At 40.0% G+C, this 26194-nt stretch overlaps 1 protein-coding gene across 1 annotated transcript in view; it reads left to right on the top strand.

The window, feature by feature from the left end:
* Positions 1 to 642: 642 nt before the first annotated feature.
* Positions 643 to 26194, top strand: part of TSPAN5 (tetraspanin 5) — an 82313-nt gene continuing 56761 nt past the window's right edge. The window contains exon 1 of the mRNA XM_054203357.1: positions 643 to 778. Coding sequence (XP_054059332.1) covers positions 698 to 778 — 81 coding nt within the window. The 5' untranslated portion in view covers positions 643 to 697. The remainder of the gene's footprint in view (positions 779 to 26194) is intronic.

Here is a 26194-nt window from a genome sequence, read left to right as displayed (position 1 = left end):
CCCCGCCGCCGGGCCGCGCTCCCCGCCCGCCGGGGAACGCCGCGGAGGAGCTGGGGTAGGTAGAGGACGGGTCGCCGCCGAGCAGCCCTCGCACCGCCCCCAGGGGCGCCTGTGGCCGGCCGGCCGGATGCAGTCGGATTGGCGGGACGCGACGCCAATCACGTCGCCGGGGCGCCGAGTGGGGCGGGGCGCGCGGCGGCCGTTGCCGTTGTGAGGGCGGGGGGCGTGGGGAGCGAGCGTTAGGCGAGAGGGTGAGGGGCGGCCGGCGGCTCCGGCAGGGCAGCGCCGCGCCGGGCTGTGGCGGCAGCCAGCCCCGTGCCTCTGCCCGGGTACCTCCGGCGGCTCCTTCCCCAGCGGCAGAGTCTCTCCTTCTCTTTCTCTCCTCCCGCCTCCCACCGCGAGTAGCCGGGGCCTCCTCCATGCGGGAGAAGAGGAGGAGGTGGGAGCTGCTCGCCGGCCATCCCCGGCGCTCGGCAAGTCGGAGTCGACCCGCCGCCACCGCGCCGCTCCTGCCGCATCTCCCCACGGCGCGCAGCCGGCGCTGAGCCCTGCGCGCCGCGCCGCCCCCAGCCCCCCTTCCTTTTACTCCCCCCCAGCGCCCCCCCATTTTTTTATTTTTTCATTCCCCCCCCCCCCCCCCCCCCCCCCTTTGGTTCTCACCCTGGCTGCGAGCAAAGTGTCTTCATGAGCGCAGAGGATGTCCGGGAAGCACTACAAGGGGCCTGAAGTCAGTTGTTGCATCAAATATTTCATCTTCGGCTTCAATGTCATTTTCTGGGTAAGTGGGCCGGTCGCACGGCGCTTCGTGTCTTCCTCTGCCACCTTCTCCCTTCTCCTCCTCTTCCCCCGCCGCCGCTCCCGGGCTGGGCACGGCCAGAAATGAAAACCGAGGGAGGTGTAAAAGCGGAGCCCCGGGGTGTTGTGTGTGACAGTTGGGCGCGAGGCCGGCGGTTGGGGGTTTGAATGGGGGGCGCGAGGCGCGGAGGCCGTTTTTCAGCCTTCCCCCCGCAGCCTCCAGGCCGCCCCCCGCCCGGCTCCGGGTAGCCTTTTCCCGGGCAAGTCGGCGTGCTGCATTCCTGCACCTTCGGCAGGCTGCCGGTTCCTCATCCCTTCCGGCTCTCCTAATTGCTTTTGTTGTAGGTGCGAAGAGGATTTCTTGCTTTTTTGTGTTTGTTTGTTTGTTTTTTTCCTGTCCCCTCTTTTCCTTTTTTCCTCCTCCCTCCTTCCTTCCCCCTCATCTGCTTTGTGATGGGGGAGGGAGCAGCTAAGCACCCAGGCCTGGAGAACGAATTGATCTGCATGTGTTTGTGCTGATATCCCTGGTAAATAAAAACAATAATAAATAAAAAAAAAATCACAGCTTAAGTTCTCTGAACAGTGCTGTTTAAGGCAGTGATTACACAATGACGAGGTTGTGTATGGCATGGTTTTATTATGATTAGGTATTACCACGTAGTAGTAGGAGCAATAATAGGAGGGAGAAGGGAGGAAACAGTATTCCCACCCATCCCTAAAGTGCTAGCCCATGGGAGGCTTGGTTGGGCATTTGCAGGGATTCCTGACTGCACAGTATCTTATTGCAACACTCTAGCACTGGCTATAGAGTAGGCAGAACTGTATAGTGAAATGTAACCTGCATATAAGTGTATTTCTAGCATCTTCTCAATGTGTTGGGTTTGAAAGAGAATCAGCTGGTTTTGGATGTATATGCCAAATTTTGTAGCCACAGGGAGGGGGTGAGCGTTCTCACACTCACATAAATTATGAGGTTTTATCACTGCTTAGAATGTTAAAGTTGAATGAAGGCTCTTACAGTTCCCCTCTTTTCATGAGATACTCCATTTAGCAATGAGAAACATGCACAAACCCAGGTAGGGTGAATGTATTTTTGAGGGGCTTTGAAGACAAGTTGAGTACATATGTTATAGTGGCTTCTTTGGACTAAAAGGTGAATTGGGGACGCAGGGGGAAACACCTTGAAATTTTATGGTTGAAGGTGGGGAAGAATACAGGAGAGAAACCTTCTGACTAATATTGAGCTTGTCATTATCACCTTTGTGAGAATAGAGGCTGGTTACGTGGCTAGCAGCTATTCATAGCTAACCTTGTGTCTGTGTTCCTGGAAAGTAAAGATGCTTGAAGAGGATGTTTTGGAAGGATGGGAGTTTTGATTAGTGACATGTTTATAGTGAAATACCTTTCCTTAATCAAGAAAGTATGCTGCTAGAGTGAAGTTGACTGCAGTTTTATGTAAATGTTTACTTGGCATAAGACCAACCTGTGGAGATGAGTGGTTGCAAGCTTTGTAGTATTCTGACCCTACAGTAGCTGTTTTTATCGTACTATTTGCGCAGTTTTTAGTGGTTGAGTTTGCCATGGTTCTTCTCACTTGTCTGTTGCTTCATTTCGATTCCCCTGGGCATATGTGCTTTAGGCAATCCTGCTCTAGCAGGGGAGTTGGACTAGATGATCTCTAGAGGTCCCTTCCAACTCTGAAGATTCTGTGATATGTTGCTGTGAACACAGATGTTTTTTTAGCAAGGAGCAGAAAAGTGTGAGGAACACTTGTGTGTTGTGTCCTTGGACTAAAAGAGGGAGATTATGGTGGAATACACATAAACATGTTATCTTGCTTCTTCAGGCACTTTGGTCTATAAGAAGCTATATACCCTGTATACATAGCTGAGTGAATCGCCCACTCTGCCATTTGCTTGATGTGTGGCCCTTGCTTACAGATTTTCCTTTTTGCAAAATGCTAATTGTCTCATCTGTGTCCTTGGCTAAACTTCCTGAAATCCACAAAGTACTTTATAAGAGTTTAGTAATTTCTTCAGAATATTCTAATCTCTTTATTAGGAAGCCTGCACTTATTACCATGTCTTTCATAATTTGGAGTGAAAACATAGGCAGTTACTCTTGTAGAATACATTTTAATGTTGTTTTTACTGAATTAACAGCAAACCCTTCAATAGTCTGTCATGAAACTGTGCCAGAAAAGCTGTAAATGAAAATTGTAAGTTAGGTTGACTGTTCACAGGAAGTGATAATCAAAAATAGCCACGAATATAGTCATTGTAAGTAGACTGAAATGATGAAAAGGTTATCGTATTAACCCCATGATGCTCTCCAGGGATCTTGTGAACCTGGAGATGTGTAGAACACCTTTGTTGAATCTTCTACCTGAGCAGCGTTATGTAGTGGTTTTAACACAACCTTTTAAAATTTTATTGTAAACAAATGGGAAAATACTCTCTGTTCTGCATCGTGTAAAAAAAAAAAAAAAAAAAAAAAAAAAAAAAAAAAGACTAAAAATAAAGAGAACTGAATTGGGAGAGTAATGATTTTGACAAGAAAATTGTCAGTTCCTTGAACAGAGGAATGTTATAGATCTGTTGAAATTATGTGGGGAATGATTGTACATGCTACTTAAACTGAAGATATTACAAAAAATCGGAGACTTTATATGCCGCAGAATATGGGCAAAGTAAGTTATCAGACCTTTTTGTCAATTTCTGGTTTTGGGCTAGTCTGTTATTTCTTTTCTTAAAAAATTCAACTGATTTATTAGAACAATGAATGTGGGAAAGTTGCATTCTAATGCTGTATATGTAGTTGTAACTAAAGGTAACAGTATGCTCTCAGTCTTGTACCACCCCAGGTAATGTGTTCTTGTCTATGTGTTTCATACTGTTGTAGAAGACAATATTATCCACTAAGTCTATGCATAATTAATGATTTAGGTATATTTGCAGGCTTTTTTTTTTTTGAAATTCAGTATTAAAATGGGTAAATACGCTGGAAGTGTTTGTTCGGAAAAACTTACTTTATGGGATTACTATGCTCTCGTGGAAAAGGAAAGCCTTTTTGGCAATCGCCAAAGTAAGATTTGGGAAATGAGACCAAATAGGCACAAATACATCTAAATAAAAAAATAGAACTTATTATTATGTTTCCTTTCCATTCCTCAGATGACATTCTTCTGCTGGTTGTTCATTAGGGCACACCTGTGCTTTAACTTGACTAGCTTGTGAAAGCACCACATTATGTTTGCTACCTTTCTAGGCTGATGGAATAGGCAGTGCTTTTTTTTTATGACCCTTATGTCTTTGTCTAGGTAAACCATAATGTAATCTGATTTAGATGAGAGCTGCAGCCTTAATATAAGGTAATAGACAACATTTTTCTGTAGTTAAAGAAAGCAAACAAACAATGCCTTCTCCTCCCCTTCGCCCTTGGACTGCTATGTAGAATGATGTCAAAGGTACAATGCAAAAAGTAAAACTAGGCCACCCTGCTTCCCAAAAGGCAAGAACCATTTCCTTTTCTTTCCCCTTCTACTTTTGCAAGAAGTTTTAAGCTGACTTTTAGTTCCAAGACCTGTTTTGAGTTGCTCTCTATGCTTTATTGTAGTTGGTGGAAACTGTAGATACATACTATTTTTTAACCCTGAATTTCAATCCACTCTTGATTCCACTGACCCTAGCCTAATCGGACGGATGTATAGAAAGCATTGACACTTCAGAACTCTTTGTGTCATCTGATAATTCACTGTAAGTTGTGAGATATGCTGCAATTATGATACATCAGCATATTACAAGTAATAATTTGTGTTTTAATTTGCTTGGCATCTGCTGGTTTTGATGGCAACCATATGGGAGCCTAAATAGTTTTCTGAATTACAGGAAGATATTGGAAAGAAAACTGAATAAAGTTATGTAAGTGTATTATGGGAAAAGTGTTGGAAAAGTGCACTGACCTTTAAGGGACAACAAATAGACTGCTTATTAAATTTTGTATGCTGTTGATAGCTTGTTTTCAAAGGGGCAGAAGATCATTTTCTGATGTCAGCTGGTTTTCAGATATCCACGGAGGTGGCCTTGGTTATGTAATTTTCCCTTGCCACAGTGGTTTAAAAAAAAAAAAAAATAAAATCAATGTGAAGCTTGTCCCATGCAGTTTTCAAATGTATTCTGTAGCATTTGGTCTTTAAAAAAACTGCATTGGGAAAATACCCTTGCAGTGGAAGTGGAAACATTTTTTTTTTTTTAAAATTTCTTAATAGCACAGCTCACTTCGAGAGTATTTGACAAGTGGTCTTGCCAGAAACAGAACGATGCTTGTCTTGGGAAAATACACAAATGTTTTGTAACAGTGAAAGGCGGTGATGTACGTGTTGATGAAATAGATGCATTGTTGTGAGCTTGGGATTCCTGAATTCCTCAGTGTGTCTTTCAGCAGATGTAGCCCCAGTCTTTTAAATGCATATAAAAATACAGTAACTTAGCTGCCTCCAGGGGACTTATTTCAGATTTGTACAGGTCATTCCTGGAATAAAAATTTTCCTTGCCCTGCCTTCCCTTGTGGCAGACTGTGTCATTGGTTATACAAAAAGAAATAGATGAGGAACATGGATGAAGCTGTTTCCTTTCTCCTATGTGTTTGTGTCGTCAAAACTATGTGTTTGTAAATGTTATTGTTTTAAGCTATTTGATGTCTCTAGTTTATAAAAGATTGAAGAAACATAAGGACACAAGAACTAGAAAAATCTAATTGTGCGACTTCCTGTGTTTGATGTCAACATAGTTCAAGTGAATATTACTGGAACTATCAAATGCAGCTTGCGCACTTTTATTCTGTGTTAAAGATGAATTTGGTAAATGTATTTACCAGTCTTTCACCTTGATTGAATTGTCATAGTTAAGTTTTACCTAGTGGCACATCTGTCTCAAAGAGTTAATTTTGAATCTTGAGTGTCCCAATCAGAGAAAAGCTGATGCATATGAATGGCACCCAGAGTACAGGAAGCCCCAACAGAATAATTCTGCAAGTGAAACATTTTATGAACGTTTGTATGTGTGAAAACAAGTTATCTTTGGTCCTAGTCCTATCCCCCTTGTTGCATATTGATGTTTTCTTAATAAAGGCAACAGATCTATGTTCTGTAACATTGAATTTGAACGTAGACATGTTACCTGTATTCAGTAAGACAGTCTTTTCATGAGAAACTCTTTACTGTATTTATTATGTATGTATATATTCAAGTACAGTATATAATAGGCACACAGGGAAAGTAAGCATGACCTATGCTGGGGAAGAAAGTTTTTTTTTTTTTTTTTTTTTTTTTTCCCAAATGGGAACCCAGTAAACATGTTTGGTTGTTTTTTTTAAAAAAAGATTACTTATATCAGGTAGTGCAATAGATGTAGACTAATTTTCAAATGGAAAATGTGAAGGAGAAGTTTGGTTGGGTTTTTTTTGTGGGCAGGAAAGAAGAAAAGTGTAAGGAACTTCTCTGTCCTCTCCAGTGGACAGGAGTTTGAAACTATGTATGTAATCTTAAAGAACACTCTCTAAACCTAGTTCCATAGATTACTGCAATCCTGAAGTATTTCTTGGCAAACTTAATTTATTCTTTATTCCTTAAACTCTGTAAGACACAATAGTTAATGATTAGTAGAGGATAAGAAACCCGGGCTTACAGTTAGTGAAACAATGCTTCCTTTTCTTTTGAGCCTCTTTCCTACAAATAGACTTCTTGTTGAAAATGCATTATAAACTGTTTTTGGCACCAGGGCTACTACAACTTATAAATTTGGAGTAAGAAGCTGATGTGTTGTTAAATGCTCAGTCTAGGTACTTCAACAGTTTATACTCCATTAACCAAGGGCGGTAACCTGTGAAGATTTGCTGTAAGCATTTAGAATATAATATTTTGCTTCCAGTTACAACTGGAGGTGAGAGAGAATATTTTTGACCCAAAGAAATCTCCTGAGCTAATTCTGCCAGTTAGGGAATTTCAGTCTTAAACTACAGCACTGTAAGAATAGAATCAGCCTTCATACTTTGCTTTTCCCAAAATATACAGCATGTTTCGCAAATGCATGGCTAGTAGGCTGTCAACAGGACTGTAATTGTTTTATTGATGTAGGCAGGAGCAAGGAGCTGAACAGCTCATGAAGTAACCCATCTCTGTTAGTCATGACCCAGAAGTTACTGTCAGCATTAACTATTAAAGTGCTTTTTTAACTCTTCTAAATATCTGACTTTTTCATTAGCTAGCATTCCATAGTGACTTTGTACTCTTGTACCAGTTTCCATATTTTTTCCCCCATTAAAAATTAGGAAATATGTTGCAATGCAATAAAGAAAAAATAAAAAAACCCCACTTACCCATTTTTACCAAGGTGCTGAACTGCATTCTACTACAGCTTTACAGTGCAAAATCCAGGAAAACATAGGTTATTCTTGACTGCTTTGAGGCCTAATTTGTTTCTTTTCCATTGTACTATTGTGTGAGTTTGGGAAACATCCCAATTTTTGTGATTGTGCTGCTGCTTCTGCCAAAAAATATCCCCTCTTGCAGATCACTATGGATATAGATTTCCACTGATTTCAGCAGGACTTTGCACAGGTATAAGGTTGGTATGCATGGATGTCCCTGTTAGCACAGAGTGTAGCTACTCCTGTAACGTACTCAAAGATCTAGAGCAGTCCAGCCTTCCCCTTACACTGGCATTTAAAAATGTCACTAGCACGCTGGCTTGCAGTCAGGGGTACTTGATTTGATATCAAACTCTGGCTCAGTGTGGTCTCGTATAACCTCCAGATGGTCTGACTTGCGGAGGTGCTAAAACCAGTCAGATCCTACTCCTTTAGCTATATAAAATAGATGAGGCAAATGGCAGTAGCAGTATTTATTTATTTTAATATGCATCAATTTCCACATCATATTCTTCAGCTAATGTTTTAACTTTCCAGTCACTTTCCTCTGGACAGCATTTAGAATAAGTATTTCAGCACACACAGAGGATCTTATGAATGAACTGTCAATTTCCCACAGAACTGGGAAAAATCAATATGCCTCTTCGAGGCCTTGAAAATCCCTCTGCTCCTAGTGAAGGCTCCATTACATCAAATAATATTGAAAATCATTTCAAGCAATGTTCCTGATGTGTGGTGATGGAAGATTTTTTTTTTTTTTTGCAATGAGGCAAATACATATTATGTTTTGTATGCCTATTCTGTACGTGTTGCCACCTGGTTTTCTCAACAGCAAAACTTCTTATGGAAAAATCAAAGAATTGTAGGAATTTCTGACTAAATATGTTCTCTTTCTCCTCAATAGGCAAGTAAAATTATTTCTAACAGTGGTGTTTCTTTGTAGTAGTGTATTCAAATATAGAATTGAAAGGAGATATCTAGCCTTTAGATGCATGAAATATTTTGCGTTTATAGAGACTTCTGTTTTGTTTTCCTGCATATAGTGTTAATGAATTAAAACCTGCATAACTACTGTCATAGCTCCAGCAAGCTACTGTTACAGGGTAATGAGTGTGATATAAATGAGACTGCAAGGATGTTTGCAATAATTCAGCCTACTGAGTGTTTCCTAGTGTTAGTAGCTTACGTTTAATGAGAGTCCAGCTTAATTTACTTTGATTTAGGGGCAAATCTTCCATAACGTGAAACACTATTTTATGTCAGGCCTTCATCTGTGTCAGGAGGGCAGACTCTCTCAGCTGAGCTCTGGTGCCCCAAGCAAAGATGCAGTAACACCGTGTTGGGGTGTCACCCCTAGGAGATCCACCTGGTGTCTATCATTTTGTCAGAGCCTGCCTCACAGGTTCTCCCTGTCAGACACCTTTGCTTTATATACCCATGTGCAGGGCACATATTTTCCTTTCTGAGGCTAGGTTCTCTGTGCTTCCCTCTCACTGAATCACATTTCTGCTGCTGCCTTCTGTTTTCTAACCAGCTCTGATTAAAAAGAGCTTGAAGGGGATTCCCTCTATGTGCTGTAAATGGCTTATATATAAAAGCAGAGACACTGAGGAAAAAAGTTCACAGATAATGTATGGCAAAGGCTTTGTTGCTTCATGCCACGGTTCAATTAACCGTCTCACCTTGTGGAAGAACTCTCTCAAGTTTGTGTTTGCAATGCCATGTGGTTAGAGTGTTTCAGACTGGAGAACAGAATTTGGAAAAGGTGACAATTCAAAACATTGGGTCCTACCAGCAAATGAGGAAGAGGGGGAGCAAGCATCCTCAGCCACTTCAACTGGGACTATAATGGGGTGTTCTAATAATCACAAAGCAAGGGTTTCAGATTTTTATTTTTGCTACTGAAATATAAAAACAGAAGGGTTCCCTTTTCCATGTGGGTAAAAGAGAATTTTGTAGAAGTTGTCCTCCCAACTCCTGGTTTACGTGGGTGTGTCGAAAGGAATAAGTGTGAATTCAGTCAGTCCAACAATAATTAAATAGGTAATTAAAATAATTAAAAAAGAAGAGTAAAAACTTTTAAAATTAGAAGCCCTGTTTTCCAAGGAGTTATGTAATTCATTTCTAGATGAAAATTCAGCCATATGACTGATGTGAAGGCTATAAAAATATGTATATATAAATATAAAATATGTATGATTGCAGTTAAAAAAAATAACTAAGGTCTAGTTTTTAATCAGTATTTCTTGATATCACAAACATCCTCTTGTTTCTTTCTCTTTCTGTGGGCATCCAGGGGGTTGTGAAGCCTTGCTGCTTTCCTAGTAGTCTAACTCAATTTTTTTTTTTCCTTTCGGAATGACTGGAAAGACCTGTTTCTGTAGCAGGGCCGCTTTCTGCCTTGGTTATGGCGGTGGTTTCAGGACTAGTTTTGGTGTGCTGCCTTGCAAATTCTGGTGTCAGAAAGAAAGCAGGGGGCTGCAAATGGCTGAGGCTGGCACAAGGCTACATAACCAAATGTGTTAGTACAACTTTAGTGGACCGATAGCAGTTACTAGATCTGACTGAGAACTCTCTCATCTATGTCAATTTCTATTGACTTGCTGTTTGGTTGCAAGAATGAAGTATGAGAAGATGGTAGGACTGTCTCCTCTTTTCCCTGTATAGATCAACTTAAACTGATTGTACTGGCACAGCCTGTTTCAACTCTAGGTAAAATGGTTTTGCATTGTGATGTGTTAAAAATTAGCTCAGTCCGGTGAGGACTATTATGTAGATGTATGTGCTGCTTGGTACGCTCCTCCAGTGCAGTTTGATTTCCTCTATTTTAGTAAGATTTATGGTTGTTATCTGTTTTCTCCTAATTGATCAGTGATCTTGGAGAAAGAAAGAACAGTGATAGTCTACCAAGCTTATTATAATGTGAACTTAACTTGAACTTAATTTTAAGTGGACAGCTCCCTCATCTACCTCTCTGGTTTCTTTGCCTTCCCATAAACGTTATTCCAAACACCCTGCCACTCCCGGTAATAAGGCACTTCATTGGAGTGGCCTATTGGAAGGGGTGGCAAATGATCTCTCTGAAGACAGTTTGCCATGATTATCCATTCCCAAGTAGTATCCTTTTTGTTGGCTTTGTTGCAAACAAAATGTTAGTATGCATTTAATGTTGGAAATACATTTATATATGTATGCGTACATAGTTAAAGACAGCATTATTTTATTTATATATATAAAAAATAATTAATTCCTGACTTGCTAGAAGAGAATTTCATTGACTTATGTGCTGAAAAGCAGGACTTGAAGGCACTGGAAACCCATCTAATTCCTGTTACATGGAAAGAAGGGGTTTTTGGAATGGTCTTCCCTCTATCTGTATTCTCCCAGCAGCAGCAGAACAGGTCAGGCATGGTCACCAGTAGTGTTCCCACTTCAGCTACGTGGGGCTGAATGTGATTTAAAAACTTTGCTTTCTTTTACATGTAAGCTGTTTCCTTCCTTTAACAAGATGTCCTGTTATTTTCAGCACAGGCAAAACCATTGCCTGGCTAGTCTAAAGGTTTGTAGTGGCATCTGAATCAATGTTTTATTCTGCAACATCTTTTCCATGCAAGTAACTAGTGTGTTTGACTAAAGAATGCAAGCCAATTACATTTTTACCTGGTTTACATCCTTGCTGGCCTCTGTTCTCCTTCATTTTTCCTAAACCACTCTCATACCTGTTGGAGAGGAAGTAGCTCCTGAGCAGATGCAGTAATAGCTTTGCATATTAAAGAAAACCAGTGGGAATCTTGATGCAACTGATACTGAAAGGTTTTTGCCTCTGTAGCAGGTGAATGAGTTGCGGCTCCCATCTGGCCATTTTTGTCTTCTGTTGGAGGCATTGTCCTATGACCCTGTCAGCTGTTCTGCAGAGCTGCTAGCCTCTAACAGAGGCAAAAGGACAGATGTGGGCAACAGTAGCTTTTGCCTTCAACCTTCCCAGAACTTTGTCCACTGGATTTCCAGTGAACTCGCTGTGATCCAGTATTTCATATATTATTTGAAATGTCATGCCTAATAAATGACAGCAATGATAGACTCAACTCCACTGTTATCTGTGGTTTTCTTGTCAATAGCAGCTGATTACTGCCTGGATGAGTTACTATGTCTCTTATAAATACTTGATTCTTGTTGATTTTTGCCCTCCTTTCAGTTTGTTCTCTATTCCAGTTTGCAGAGGCTGTTCTCTCTGTTCCATTCTCCAAGGTAGCCCTTTTTGTGTCTCGCTCTGTGTCTCTATGTGTTCTTACCCCTGTCACCTGGAATTGAAAGCTTCTATGCTCTTAGCCCACAGGAACTCCTGCATGGTCATTGCCATGCTCTGAGAGGGCTTTCTACAGGGGCAGTTTGCTGGCTGTGTTACAGGTGTCCAGCCACCAGCCCACAGGAAAGTGGGAAGAAGTGTATGTGTGGGGGAACCAAAACCAACCAGCACTGGCTTATTTTGTACCATTTTATAAGGCGCTTGTTACATTTGCCAAAAAACTTTTTGTCCATGAACATGTGCCTTTTTTCAGTGTAATGCACAAGCATCTCTTTTTGAAACAGCAAGTCTCAGTGTTGGTACAAGGCCTCTCAAATAATATCTGCAGAAATAATCCTTCTTTACTCCATGTGTCAAATTATAAGACTGGTGAATATGAAAACTGTACACGCAACTCTGACTTTGATGTAAAGAATTTCACGTTTCAGCTTCATATACAATTGCTGCAGGACTGAGCTGTGTAGAAGCAGGTGAGGTGGAATGTGTGGGGCATGGTAGAGACTGGCGCGGTCAGCAAAGATTTGAGGGATGTGCTGTGTCTACTGTTTGAACCACATGGAAGGCTTGTTGCTTTTGAAGCACAAGGTCTTAGTGATGTTACTTGAGGCTGGAGTACAGGACTGAAATTTAAAGAGGCTGCTGGTGGTTGCTGCTGCTACACTAATTAGAAGCATACTGTAAAGTCCTAAGTATTTTAAGTTGAGAGTTGGTGGGACTCCTTTTTTTGTATCTTTGGAGACCTATCAAAACTTTAGTGAGTACTATTTGTTAAAATCTCCTTAGTGTACTAGGGTCAGACCATTATTGGTCTCTAAAAGGCTATGTTGTTCCAATTTGCCACTGTAACCTGTCCTTGAAATGAGTGCAGATGACTCTTACTGAGCAAGGTAGAACACTTTTGGTGTAGCTGTGTTGTCAAAATTGTTCATGTGAGCAGGGTTAGACTCCTAGCTTGAGGAGCCTAAAGGCCTTTATAAGTTGGAAGGATGGACATTGTCTGTGTTGTGGGGTGGGATTGGACTTCTGTATAAATGGTGGAGAAAAGAGAAACCTGTAACTTTTTACAGGAAGAGCAGGACTGGGGAATACACCACTTGTTCATAAAGCAGAAGATATTTAACTTTGAGAAGGTAATCTAAAAGTGAGAAGATAGTCATACTTTATCTGAATAAACCTGCCTTATCTGAATAAACCTGCCTTATTTTCTATTCCATCTTCGTGTTGCCTTCTGGGTAGATATTTTTCTGCAGTTGTTGTTATCAAAGTGCTATTTTGGGAGTTTTCTTGTCATTATTTCACTCTGGTTTTGTAGTGGGACTTTAGTTTAAAAACTCTCTAGCTTGAAAAAAAAAAACAACAACCAAACACAAAAAGGCAAACCAAAACAAACGTGTACATAAAGACATTTCAGAATTCACAGAAAACAAACTGTGGATCAATTATTAAGTGCCTTCCCTCTCCCTCATCCACTTCCTGATGTAGCATTAATTTTGAATGAGCCCCCTGCATAGCTTGCCTTCATCCACTTAGGGTATAGAGCACAAAGGCTTTCAGCGCTTTAAATGCTTGGGCCCTTGTTACAGGCCTCTGCATAAGAGCAGCTCCTGTTGATTTCAATGGGAATCACTTGGTGGCAGCTGTGTAACTGCTTTTCATGCAATGTTGTCTTTTTTTTTTTTTAAAAAAAAAAAAGAGGAGGGTGGGGAAGCCCAAAGAGATCCCCCAAACAAAACATTGAAAAGACTATCAAAAGAGCTAGAGCAATTACTTCAGTTGCCTAAGTAGTTATGAGGTGAGAAAAAGGGTGATACACTAGTCTAACCAAAAAACTCGGGCAGAGACAGTGGAGCCTATCAGGCAGTGTTTCTGCTAGTTTGTGTCTCGGAGTAAGTACCCTGTCTGACCATTTTAATTGTTTAAATGAAAACTTCCCCTCAATAATAGGAGTGATATGTGACTCTGATACTTGTAGCACTGAGAGAATTTAGCTGTTAAAGCACATTGAGTTCATCCACAGCAGACAATTGTGACTGTGTTCTCTCTAGTTGTAGAGTAGAGGTGTGCTTGTATGAAATTGCTTTACATGTGCTGAAATATCACTTAACAGTGGTTTCTGCAGGCTATGTGCATTGCCACCAGTCTGGGCAGCAAGCTGGTCATTGCTGTCATTTTTTTATAACTAGTGATGCATAGTACTGTATTGAGTACTGAGTCTTGCTTTTGCCAGGCACATACAATAATAGCAGCAACTTAATGATAAATCTGTGTCCAATGGAGCTACTAATGCTCATCTGTTAAGTACCACTACTTATGTGGTCTACCATTAGCCACATAAGAAATCACCACATTTTATTAATGGCTTCTGAACTTTAACAACATCTTAGGCTAAAGATAATGGCTTCTGCAAGAAATATGTTCCATTATTGCTAATGGTGTCTTATCAAGTAAGCTAGTGTGGCAGATAAAAGAATTTCTGTAAGCAAAGCATAAAAGAAGCTGTGTATATAAATCAAGCCTGAAAATCAGTTTATAGCTGAATGGGAACTGAACATCTCAGACTAGTTTTGTTTATGCTTTGGTGATTAATAGAGGAAAAGGTAAAAACAGTCTGTCTAAATTCAGAACTTGATGAATATTGCATTTATTTTTTACTGTTAGGTTGTTCCAGCAGTTTCTGTTAATGCAATATGAGGAGATAGTTATAGTCTGTGCTAATACCGGTGGTTTCAATACTATTAAAAGTAAACAGCAAAAAACACCTTTCCTTTTGCCTTTAAGGAAGGCTTTAAAGAAATGTAAAACTGATTCTTATTGATGGCTTTTTTTAAAAAGCAAGATTAACATTCCCTACTTCTAGACTAATCATACCACCAAGGGAGACGAAGAACTTATTCAAGCTATTGCACTGAATCCTTAATTTGCTAGATGTTCATGTACCTTCAAATGCAACATTAACCTACAGAGACAAAATTTGCTCCAAGGTTTTGGAGGAGATGTGCTGAGCCTTGCCTTTTGACTACATTCAGTGCAAGGGAGTTCCCTAAGGGAAAGAATCCTACTTTTTTTTCCTCTAGTGTGTGAAGAAACAATATATCAATCCAACTACAGCTCTATTAAACAAGTTGAAGATAAGTTTTAGTGGTAAGGAATTGAAAAAATGTTTCTTTGAAGGTTGTGTAGTCTTGATTTCTGTTAGCCTCGTGGATGTTGACAACTTTTAAATACCTAAAACATTTTTTTTTTTTAAATATTATTGGGCTGTGTTCCGTATGGTGTGAAAGATGTGCTAAAAGACATCTTTTTGAATATTCTTTAATTTCTGGCTGGGATCCCATGCCAATTCAAAGGTACTTTGGAGGTTTGATGTTTTTTTTCAAAGAGGGAGTTTTAAGCTGGCATCTTTGCCAGCAAAACCAACTTAAAACAGTTTGTGTGCCAGTGTGCAGTGTAAGATATGGCTTCATAAACCAACTGAGGGGATGATGAGTGACATGGGAAGAAAAGAAATCCACTCAGGTGAGGATACGAATGGGGGCAATCAGTAGACCATTTTGCCACTGAAACACCTAACAGGTTTAACTGCCTTGAGTTAAAGCTGTATGTTGGTTTTTTGTGAGTGCTGTCCATCTCAAACACTAACCCTCTAATTAATATTTAATTAGTCATTTATATGGATGGACTAAATCTGAAAAAAAGCACTGTAGACTGAACAATGTATTGTCCCTTGGAAATATTTCATCTTAATTAGCTCTTAACGTCTGTGGATGTGTTGTCATTGCCCTGTTGTTTTCAAGGTCTAATACCTTTGATCAACCCCAGACCGAGTTAGGAAAACTTCAGTGAAAGGTATGTTGAAATGCAGAGCTACAGTTACTACAGAAGTTATGGAAGCTAAACAATTAATACAGATAAAGATGTCTGGTATGACCTACTGTGAGTTTGCCTGGAATGGTTATTTCTACTGTACTTCACTGAAGAGTGGTAAAGGCGTCCTCTCTTCTTTCTCTCTTGAGCTTTGGGGTGAATGTGTTGTCTAATGTTCTTCTTTCTGACTTAACCTGATATAATGCCAGCAGTTTTGACTTCGTGGTCTCTGTAAACTGTTAGGAAATTTCAAAATGAGTTTTCAGTGTTCAGAAGGAGAATAGGGTGAGGTTATGAAATTATTGTTTGTGAAATGTTCATAACAAGCTATAATTGTTGGTAAAGAAACTGGAGCAAAAGGAGTAATACTTAAGTTTCAAAGTGAGTATTGGAATTAATTTTTTGAGCTTTTTTAAAGGTGGCTCTGAAATTTTCAAGAAATCATGTTACTTTAATAAGAATATATAGAAGAATTAAAACATTCATTTAAATTCAGATATAGCTACACTAATAAATCAGTGTTTTGCCTTTAATAAGGGGCATTTTGTATTTAAAATGAGAGCCTTCTTGGATTTGTATGCAATGCAAGAATGAAAACTTGCACAGGGTTGGACAGAAAGCTGTTTTGAAGCTTTTGTGGGTGATGTGCTGTTAGGTGTTCTAGTTGAGCTCCCCTTCTTGTCTCCCTGACATCTAACATAACATTTGGGTTGAAGTGTTTCATCATATAGAAAGGAACTAAAATAAGGCAGCACTGTCAAGACAGTCCTCACAGAACCTCTTTCGAAATGCAACAAAGAGACCATACCAGTGATTATACTGGGCCAGACAAAAGGTCTGTTTAAGGTAAATATCCTTAGAACAGAGGCCAGGACTAGACAGATGATGAAAAGTGTAAGAACAAGGCAGGTAGATAGTGATAATTCTTAGGGAGTATGCTCTGAATCCTCAACTTCTCAGAGCCACAATTAGGATCTTTGTACTTGGTATCTCTAGATTGAGTTTTCTTTGTTGATTTGTCTGGTTGGTCCTTGAATCTCTAACTTTCTGAAGTATGTGACGTCCAGTTGTTAGTTGTACCTTTTCCCTGTTAATTTTGGGTTACTTTTGAGACAAGTGGAGTTCCAACAGGCATGTAGTAAGAGTGTTCTGCAGCTTGGAGTCAATTAACTTTCATGCTCATCTGCTTAGCTTCTGTGGAACCACGGTGAAAATCCTGCATCTCAGGAATATAGTTTGAAACACCTTTTCTCTGCTCCCTGCCATACCCTGCCCCTGACTTTTCCACACTATACCATTAAGAAACAAATTATAGATACCTTCCTTTTCAGTAGTTCAGATGGTTGAATTACAAATGTCGGAGGCGTGTGAAGTCAATTAAGTGTACTATAGTCCAAGGCAACTACAGCTGGATGTCACAGACAAAAAAGCTTGCTGCCAGGAAGAGGGAGCTGTAAGTTTCCAGATGGTGACCTAGTTGGATCCTTACACAGCTTCTCCAATTCTAATGAATTAACCATTTTCAGCCCAGGCCATTTTTAACAGCAAGGTATGTAGTTAGCAGTTTTTAAGTAGGATCACAATTGCCCGCAGTTCTGTCCTTTTTCATTTTCTTCCCCCTTGCCTCCCAAAAGGAAGAAACATACTGTGTTAAGAGTATGATCTTAAGGGGTTGCATAAAGGAAGCCAGTGGCCAGACAGTACAGCAGAGTTATCGGTGCTGTACAAGCATGACATCCTGTAATCCCTAAGGTTATATTGTAGCCAAAGCAAATTCTTTAATCAAGACAAATTTATAGAAGTCATCTTATGTTATACCACAGCATTTGACATTTGATAAATAAAATGTGAGACTTTTCTTGTTTACTTGCATAATAGTCAAGGGAAGGGAGGAAGAACATAAGTGTCATGGATGACTACTGCTACTTACTGTCTGACAAAGAGAAGACAAGAGATAGGCAAGGTAGCAATATAATGATTCTGGCCCCAAAATATCAGATGCTTTAAAGCTATCTGACTGTGCAGAGACAGAAGGTACACTTCAGATTTAAGCTAGTTTACTAGGCTTAGGGGAAAAAAAATAAAGAAGTTTTCATGAGTCTAAGACTCTTTGTTTCACTAAGAAATAATAAACAAATGCTTTTGAATGCCTTTGTAAGTCCATGTTTCCAGGGCCCCAGGTCCATGATCTGATCCCACTGGGAGCTGGATTTCCAGGTAAACAACTCTTTAGTCTAAATTCTGTTGCTATAGGAAATATTTTTTAAAAAATTAATAAAAAAATGCATAGGCCTGAGAAAACAGTTCAGTAGCTATTCATCCTGAAATATGTTTTATTTGCTGCATGGGGATCTATTTTAGGAGTACTTTAGTGAAAACTTAGACAATGGAACAGAACGCTTTAAGGCTTAGTGTTTAAAGAAAAGTTATTTTGTTTGGTTGAATAGTTTTGGTTTTCTTAAGTTTGTGTTTGTGTGTTGTTTTGGGGGTTTTTATTCCTGTTTTGTTACATAGGTATGAAGTAATTGGATTAATTCATGTTTTCTTGGCAGCAACAAAGAGTTATTCCCTCTCTGTCTGACCACCCCTCCCCAGCTTAGTGCTTGCTGTATATGGTATTCTGAATTGTATCCTGATCTTGATATGATAACTTCTACTGAATGAGAAACAAGCCCATACTGCAAACTGGATTTAATGCTTTAGACTAGGTATAATCCCAAAGGTGTAAATGCTAGAAAATGTGGTTCCTGCTAGCATTAATAAAATCCGTTGTAAACAGTGTATGTTAGGATGTGGGTTTTTTATATATACAGGTATGTCTGTGCGTATATATATATTTTTTTTTTCCTCGTTCTGGTTTTCCCCATCTGCATCATACCAATACTGCTGAGGCATGTTGAAGAGGACAGCTTTTGCTCTTGCCAGCCAGAATCTGTTTTTGCAGTGAGGGGTCCCTGCTGGGGAAATCTTTTCCTATCTTTCTTCTCCCCACAGGGTAGCAGGCATAAGGACTGCCCGCCTGTCTGCTTTGCTGACAGCCATGCGTTCTCTGCTCTTGCTGCAACAGCTGCTGTTCGTCAGACAGACTGAGAGAGCATAAATTAAAATACAGAGGTCTCCTGTGGCCATTCTTGTCTGACACTGCAATGGCAGATCAGACCTTCCTACATCATCTTTGCTTGACTTTCTTCTTTTTCTCAAGAATTTCCTCTGCATTTGTATCAGTCACAGTCTTTTACCACTGGGCTGAATAGGAGCAGCATTCTAGTCACTCCAAATGTTTTATATACTTGAGTGACTGGAGCAGTTTGTGGAAAAAAGAATTAGCAATGTGAGTTTCATCAGAAGCTCAAGTCCTTTCCTTTTAATGCTGCCTGGAGAAGAGGGACTATTTTTCTGCTTTTTATGGCTGCTGAAGATACAGGGCTAATTCCTGTTCTTGTCTCCCCTTGAAGGCAGGCAGCATTAGACACAGCAGAACCATTGTGTTGCCATTGTGTATGTGTGTGACTGAGGGCACAGCAGTGAGTAGAGTGTTTTCTCCGATGGGTTTATATTTTCTTGAAGCCTGGTGTCTTACAGTGTTCATAGTAGGGGGTCTTTAACCCCCAGAGGGCGGATAGGGAGCTACTTGTGATGGAATGCCACAAAATTGGCTATGTAGATTTCCTGACTCAACTGTGTATGTGTTTTTTGCGGGGGTTTGTTTTGATTTTACCTTGTGTGTCTCTGAGATAGCAGATGTTCTTTGGAATAGTGTGCTTATATATGAGGCCACTTCCTTGCAGGTGATATGTGGTGGTGATGAGGATGATAATGATTATTAATCTTTTTATTAAAGTAACTATGCCCACCTCTTCTCTGCTTTTTCCTGTTCTAGGCCCCACAGGCCGGTTTGGCTTATATTGGGTGCCAGCATTTGGCTCATGCCAATGGTATTGAATGTTCTTCTGTAAGGACGACTACTCACATTTTTGCTAGTCCTCTTATCTATTTCAGCCAGAGCCTGAATTCCAACATCTTTGTGGGGAAAAAAAATAAACTGACTAAAATTTTGCTTGAGTGTTTGCTGGTTTGAGTTGGTTTTGTGTTTTTTTTTTTTTTTTTTTTTAAGCCCTCCTTGAAATTTCTTTTTCTTTCTTTTTTCCCCCATGGAATGTAAAAACCCTTGTTAAACTTGCATCCCTTTGTGTTGTAGCTCCTGTCATGATGGATTTCTCTTCAGGGCATTGTCAGAATTGGAAGACAGGCCTAAGGAAAAACATTTCAGTAAATGGTTCGTCTTTAATCCCTGAAAATCATGTAAGACATAAGAAACTGTTCCTTTGTATTTCCATTTATGTACTTGTCAGTCGTCAATGCAGGGTTAGTCTGGTCCTCTGCTTATCTGATCCACTGCTCTCTAGATTATGGATATTGAGATTCTCCATGATTTCTGCAATGACTTAATGGTTTCTCTTTAATGTAGATAGGTTTTGACTTCAAATGCAAGCCTCCAAAGCAATGCAACCATCTTTCTGATTTAATCAGATTGCCTCTTGGAAAAGAGTTTAAAACCCACAATTTAAGTGTAAATGTATTGATACCTCTGTATGTGAATGTCACATCCTCTTTTAATTTTCAGGAGAGCATGTTAAGCCATGAAGGCTTTTCCAGCTGTTTAATTTTCTTTCTTCAAAACTGAAGTCTTTCCAAGTTGATTAGACTTTCTTCCCTCACCCCCAATCCTCTTGTGGCATGTAATTGTGAACTTTTAAGTTCTAACTGGGCCATTTGAGACATTTAATAAAAGTATTGGTCTGATTATCTGCATCTTCTGAATGGATTCTGGAGGGAACAGTCTTGACAGCATTTTTCCAGAGCTCTTCATTAAATAAAGTTAGGTGTGGCCATCAAATTATATTTTGTAAACAGTTATGTAGGCCTTAGCTGGACAAGGATAGACTTGAAGCACTAGAGAGTCTTTCTGAAATCAGTGACACTGCCTTTGTGTACTGTAGAAAAAGGGTCCCGATTTGCGAAGGCTTAGTTTAGAGGAAAGAGAATTTGATAAAACTTTCAAAAGTAGTGTGAACTGTGGCTGTCATCAAAAGTGGCTTCAGACTGGTAAGAATTTCTCTTTGCTAATACAGCACGCTGAAGTCCATATTGAATGTTATTCAGAGGTTTCTAAATTATATAGGTGCTCTTTAAAAACTTACTGTCTTAAATTTTTTTCCTTAAAAATATCATAGTAATAATGGAAATTGTATAAGCATATAGTAATGTTTAGAAGTAATCATGGGACCAACCATGGAATTGCTGTTCTGTCTATGAATTGGACTTAACAAGAACAAAATGCCATTACTACCTTCATAATCAGATTTATTTTAATGTCTTTGAATGAAATACCTCTGGAATCAACTGCTGAGTGCTTTAACTGCTTCCTTGCTGCTTAATAAAACAGCGGCCTTGCCAGATTGCCTGCTAATGGGGTAGCTGCTTCTTGCGGCTTTTATTTTTCCTACTGGTATATAAGTATCTGGAACATCTTTAGTGATGCCTAATGCAGATGCATGCAGTAATAACATGCAAGGGGAGCACGGTTAATGTCCTCATATCTTTAATAGCAGGTTTCACATGTGCTTATAATGGCAGACAGACAGGATTAGAAGGTCCCCTTCTTTAAACTTGACACTCAGGTGAACATTCTTCCAAGACCAGCTGGGAAAAATGTCCTTCCCTCCCCCCCCCCTCCTCAGTCCCTTGGGTGAACTGTCTTACTAATTTAAATAATAAAAAAAAGCCCACCCCCAAAAAAAGTTCTTTCGCAGTACCTTCTTTAACCTTTGACTTTTAACAAATTAATTACTCTTACAGCAGATTTCACTTATTATGCTAATTGAAATTTATATTCAATAACCTCTGGTCAGAATAGAATTATCCTGCTGTTAGGCTAGGTGGGGAGGACTGTAATGGGACTGGTGACTCCTTGCCCACAGGGAGAGTGGGAGGATTCACTAAAGGGATCTTAATGGTGTTCAGGATCAAGCTGTTACTGTGTTTCTCTGTCTAATTCCCTAAGTCTGGAAGCAATGAACAAATGCTAGGGATAATTCAAATAACTGCTGAATGAATACATAGGATATCCCACTTTGTTATACTTAATAATATTCTGCATTGTGAAAACCTAAAAACAAAACATGACTAAGCTTAGAAGTTTTTTTTTTATCCACAGTTGTGTTACATTAAAATGTCTTGATTTATGTAATTGACTTCATAGTTTAGGAGAGAGGGAAGCAGTAGAACTGGGACTTGCTCATGCTGCTCCTTTTATCATGCTGATTAGGCAAGAGGACAACATTGTGCAAGTAGACTATTACATGAAAGCAAACAAACACACACATGGTGAAAAATGTATGTGTTTGTTTTCTTCAGTAAATATAGTGCTGTTAGCAGCTAGATTAATAGTCCTGTAAGCTATATTTCCATGTCACATACAGCAGGATGAGCGGGAAAGCAAGTGTCCATGCAGCATCCTTGCTGAGGAGCAGTGGCAGGGTGCTTCTCTATCCCTTTCCTCGCAAGCCCACCCCAACTGGTACAAACCGTAGCAGGTCTGTGATGTGAACTAGCCAACTAGTGCTTGGATTGAATTAGTTCTTTCTTTGTTAACTGCTCTTCTGGAGAGCTGCTATTGTAAGTGTGGTGACTTTTCTTTTTTTAAACTTTTAAGTGGTAAACTTTCTTCATGGAAAGAATGAGAAGTATTCTGTGCACTGATTTGCTGTTTGTGGTGATGTGGAGGAATATAATTTTCTGCTTAATCCTGATCAGCCCAAGAATATTTTGGTAGAAACAGTCTTGAGTGTAATGAGTTACCCAAAACGTTGCTGAGGACTCAAAAATTTAACTGCAGGAATTGTACTGTTCCTGTCAGCTGATGGTGCTCGCTTCTTTTTTAGTTCTGAAATTGTATCATCCTTGAATGCATTTTTGTGAACTGCTGTTACTTGACTTTCTTGTGGGTTCAGAAGATCAGCTTTTGTGTAAAGCTCCTCCCTGTCCTTCCCTGCCTGATTAAATAAATAACATTTCCCTGAACTTTTGGCATACCTTTATGTTTGTGTTATCCTCTAAAGGTGAGGAAGAGGACTGAGCGGCATATCTGCATCCTCTTCCTATTTAATACCATAACTAACAAAACAGACATCAAGAGTTCATGAGGGCACCTTTGATGTTCATGCTGGTCTCTTCTGCAGGCTAGCAAATCAGTAAACAGGAACAGTACCTGAAGTATTTGGTAGACTGTAATTGCCTACTGTCACACCATGATTTGCAAAGACTGTAGAAGCAATATAAATAGCATTGGTGTATTTTTTTTTTTCTTTCAGGTAATAGTCTTTCCACCCTCAGTTATGACCAGTGCACTTTTGTTACAGCTCCCTGTCTAATATGAGCTGAAGAGACTCTTAGCAGTAGCTCAGTGTCAGAGAGGCAATGCGTAGCTACAGTGTATAATTCATTACTCTGTGAACTGATACTGGTATGATTCAGCTGACAGCTTTTAAGCTTGCTGGCATGGCCCTTTCACAACATAAGATGCTTTGTTCATTTAACGTTGTGCTAGGTGATTGCCATGCTTTCAAACAGTCTGATAATGAGATTTGAGTTTTGTGATGCTTGGTTTGGTTTGACTATGCTAGCCCTATGTTTCCTGTGAGTACTAGTGCAGGTACTAGTGCTTCTCCTTCTGACCAAACATATTCTTGAAATGTCACTTTTTTTTTTTTGAGACTGACCTGCTTACCCTTCCCTGGACCCTCTCCATTTTTTCATGGGAGCTTGGGAAACAACTGCTGATATATTACCTTCAGGGCATTGAAAAGTATTGTTCAAAAGGATAGTTTTCTCTGTTGTTTCCTCTACTTCCTACTGCAATGAGGCTTGGCCTGGTCTGTGTGTTAAGAAGCCAATTACTGTAAGACTAGAGCTCTCTTATGGGCTATAGACAAGCACAGTGGAAATTTGCCTAGAATTTGGTAAGGCTTTGGACTGGAATAATAGGCTTTGGTTTGGTGTGACTTGCTGTTGGCAATGCTTTGCTCACAATTTGGTAGGCTAGGCAGATAGCTGGCTAGTTAGAATGCACTTGCATTAAGAATATCTCTTTTTTTCGCATTGAAACAACATGTTTTTATGCAGTTGAGTAAAGCCCTTCCTTGCTGATCTTGCATTTGTTCCTAAAAAGCAGTCTACTTCAGAGGTGCCTGTGGAAAAATAAAGATCATTTAGTTTTGAGCAGTTACTGGAAAAACTGATCCTGTACTCCAAACTATAACGAGTTGTGGATTCTTCGCTCCATTGAGTGAAATATGACTGGTGTGACCTAGTTTATTTGCGTATTTAACATACTGGATACTTTTTGTCTTTTTTTCCTTGTTTCCTAGGAAACAAATGCCCTGGTATAGTAGAGAACATCTATTGTGTGGAGGCTGCTGCCTGTCTGAAGCATTGTTCTTTTCTAGGTGGAAGGCTTTAAAGGGGAAAGAGCTGGAGTTTTCAAAAACATTTTTATTAACCAAAATAGCACAAGGGTGTGTTTCACACTGCTGTGCAATTCCTCAATATAGTTATATTTTCTTCAGTAGGAGTATCTGTTGTAATGGCTTATATATGCTCCCATTCAAGGCATGCTAAAAGAAACTGAATGAGTAACTAATAAATGGTTGTTTCCGTCATCCTTGCTGAGCACCACACAGATGTGTATTTCTAAAATTACTTTGAGTTATCTGGAATGGAAACAATAATGCTGGTCTTGGGGTTAGAGTGAACTTCAGGAAATGGTATTTTTGTTAGCAGAGTAGGTCAAGGGAGGGGTGGGAAACCTTTTCTAAATGTAAAAACTGGCTTCAGTTTGTCAAGCCGCTGTGTGTTTTTGTGTTTTTAGCCCAATGTTTATTGTTGCAATGTTAAAAGAAATAGGTGTAATTGTTGCAATGTTAATTTTGATGCTGTGATGGTAGGAATGTTTTTGGAATTGGTAATGCTGTATCTTATGGAGTGGGGAAAGAAAACTCAGCAGAAACTGCCTCACTGGTTGAACTGGATGGTTAACTAATGAGAATAGTGGGGGGGAGTGATGTTGAGTTTTGAGAATACTGAGCAAATTGGAGGAGAAAGAATAAGGGGGATCTGTGAGCTTTTGTAGCGTGTGACAGAGGGATTTCTTAGCTTTAAAAGTGCTGCACGGTTCCCCTTTGGTCTTTCTACACTGGCTTCAAAAACTGTCACGTAGGGACTAATGGTCAATGATGCAGGTAACTTAAAGCTGCATCTCATGTAACTTGTGACTTATTCTGTTGTTTTTGAACTGAGCATGTAGCATGTGATGTCAGTCTCTCTGGGTACATACATCACTTATGCCTGAGTTTTGTACTGCAAGCTGTGTGGTTTGTACGGCTCTGGGGCTGTGACTTGCCATGAGTAGGTGATCCTGCCCCCATGTGCGTGCAGATGCTTAAGGAGATGAATAGCTTGTTTGCATCTTCATGATTAGATAGCTCATTTCTTTCTTGCTGTTGTTTCAGGTCTTGTTAGCTGTTCTTCTGATCATTTGCCTTTTCGCTTAGTCCTCAGTGCATTGAGAAGGGAACAGTAGCAGGATGAGACAAATCCATGTAGCTCCATGATTCCCTGCCAGAGCTTTATTTTGGAGCACTTTATTCAGCCCCTTCCTGAAGGAAGGACAGGTAGCTAACAGTAGTAGTGTATGATCAGGAGCCTCCTAGACAGGTGAACAAAATAAGGGGATGTGCTCAAGAATGGAACTTGGTTTGTTATTACATTTGGATTTGGAATCCAGCAGAGCTAATCCTTTGTCTATATTTGCCAGTAATACATATATATTGCATGCTTGCTGCCTTCCCTAAGAGGTATAACTTTCAAAAGGCTAAACATCTTTTGATACTAAACTGCAGTGAAGGCACATATAAGACTTTGAAAATCTTACTAAAGTGTGTGTGGGTTTGTTCATTTTTAAAATTAATATGTGAAGTTTTGAAAGCAAGACGCTGCCTTCAGTGCAAGAACTGGGGGTAAAGGGAGAGTGAAGCAGAGTGAAGACCTCAGCAAGTAAACCTCCAACAGTCTAGAAGTGCATCCACCTGGCGGTTGCAAGGCCTTCTAGATCATAAAGCCACGAAAGCAGTCCACGATGCTGGGCTGCTGCTGGAGGCTGAGAGCGCTCTTTTGAACTCTGCCAAGAAGGGGAGTTGCTCTTTTGCGGCTGCTGCCTCAGCTATTACTGGTTATTACAGTTGTGCAGAGTATAAAGGTGGTGAACTGCAGAGCTTTCGGTCTAGCTCTGAGCAAGTAGGGTAACAGCTCTTTGAAAGTTCACTGTTGCAAGGACGTATGACATGCATCAATGTTCATGTGTGACCTAGTGAAGTTCAGGCTGCTACTATATGTCATTTGGGACACTCTTATACATTCCTAAGTTTTATTCACAAATTTTTCCTGATTAGTGTTGGGGAAGTGGCAGTACAGTCATCTTCATACTGCCTTACAAGAAGGTATCCAAGCTTATCATAGAATTATTTATGCTGGAAAATACCTTAAGATCATTGAGTCCAACTGTAAACCTACTGCTGACAAGTCCACCACTACACCATGTCCTGAAGTGCCACATCTACACAATCCTTTCTGGTGGATTCCTAAGACAGAGCTTATTTTGTGAAGGAAAGGAAATCTGTTTGTTACCTACTGTTGCTTGATAAGGAGAACCAAAAAATGGAATTCTACAGGCTGTTTCCATGAGCT

Source organism: Rissa tridactyla, chromosome 5 (genome assembly GCF_028500815.1).
Source record: "Rissa tridactyla isolate bRisTri1 chromosome 5, bRisTri1.patW.cur.20221130, whole genome shotgun sequence".
Lineage (NCBI taxonomy): Eukaryota > Metazoa > Chordata > Aves > Charadriiformes > Laridae > Rissa > Rissa tridactyla.
Note: the sequence above shows the minus strand (reverse complement) of the source record. Positions and strands in the feature narration are given on the sequence as shown.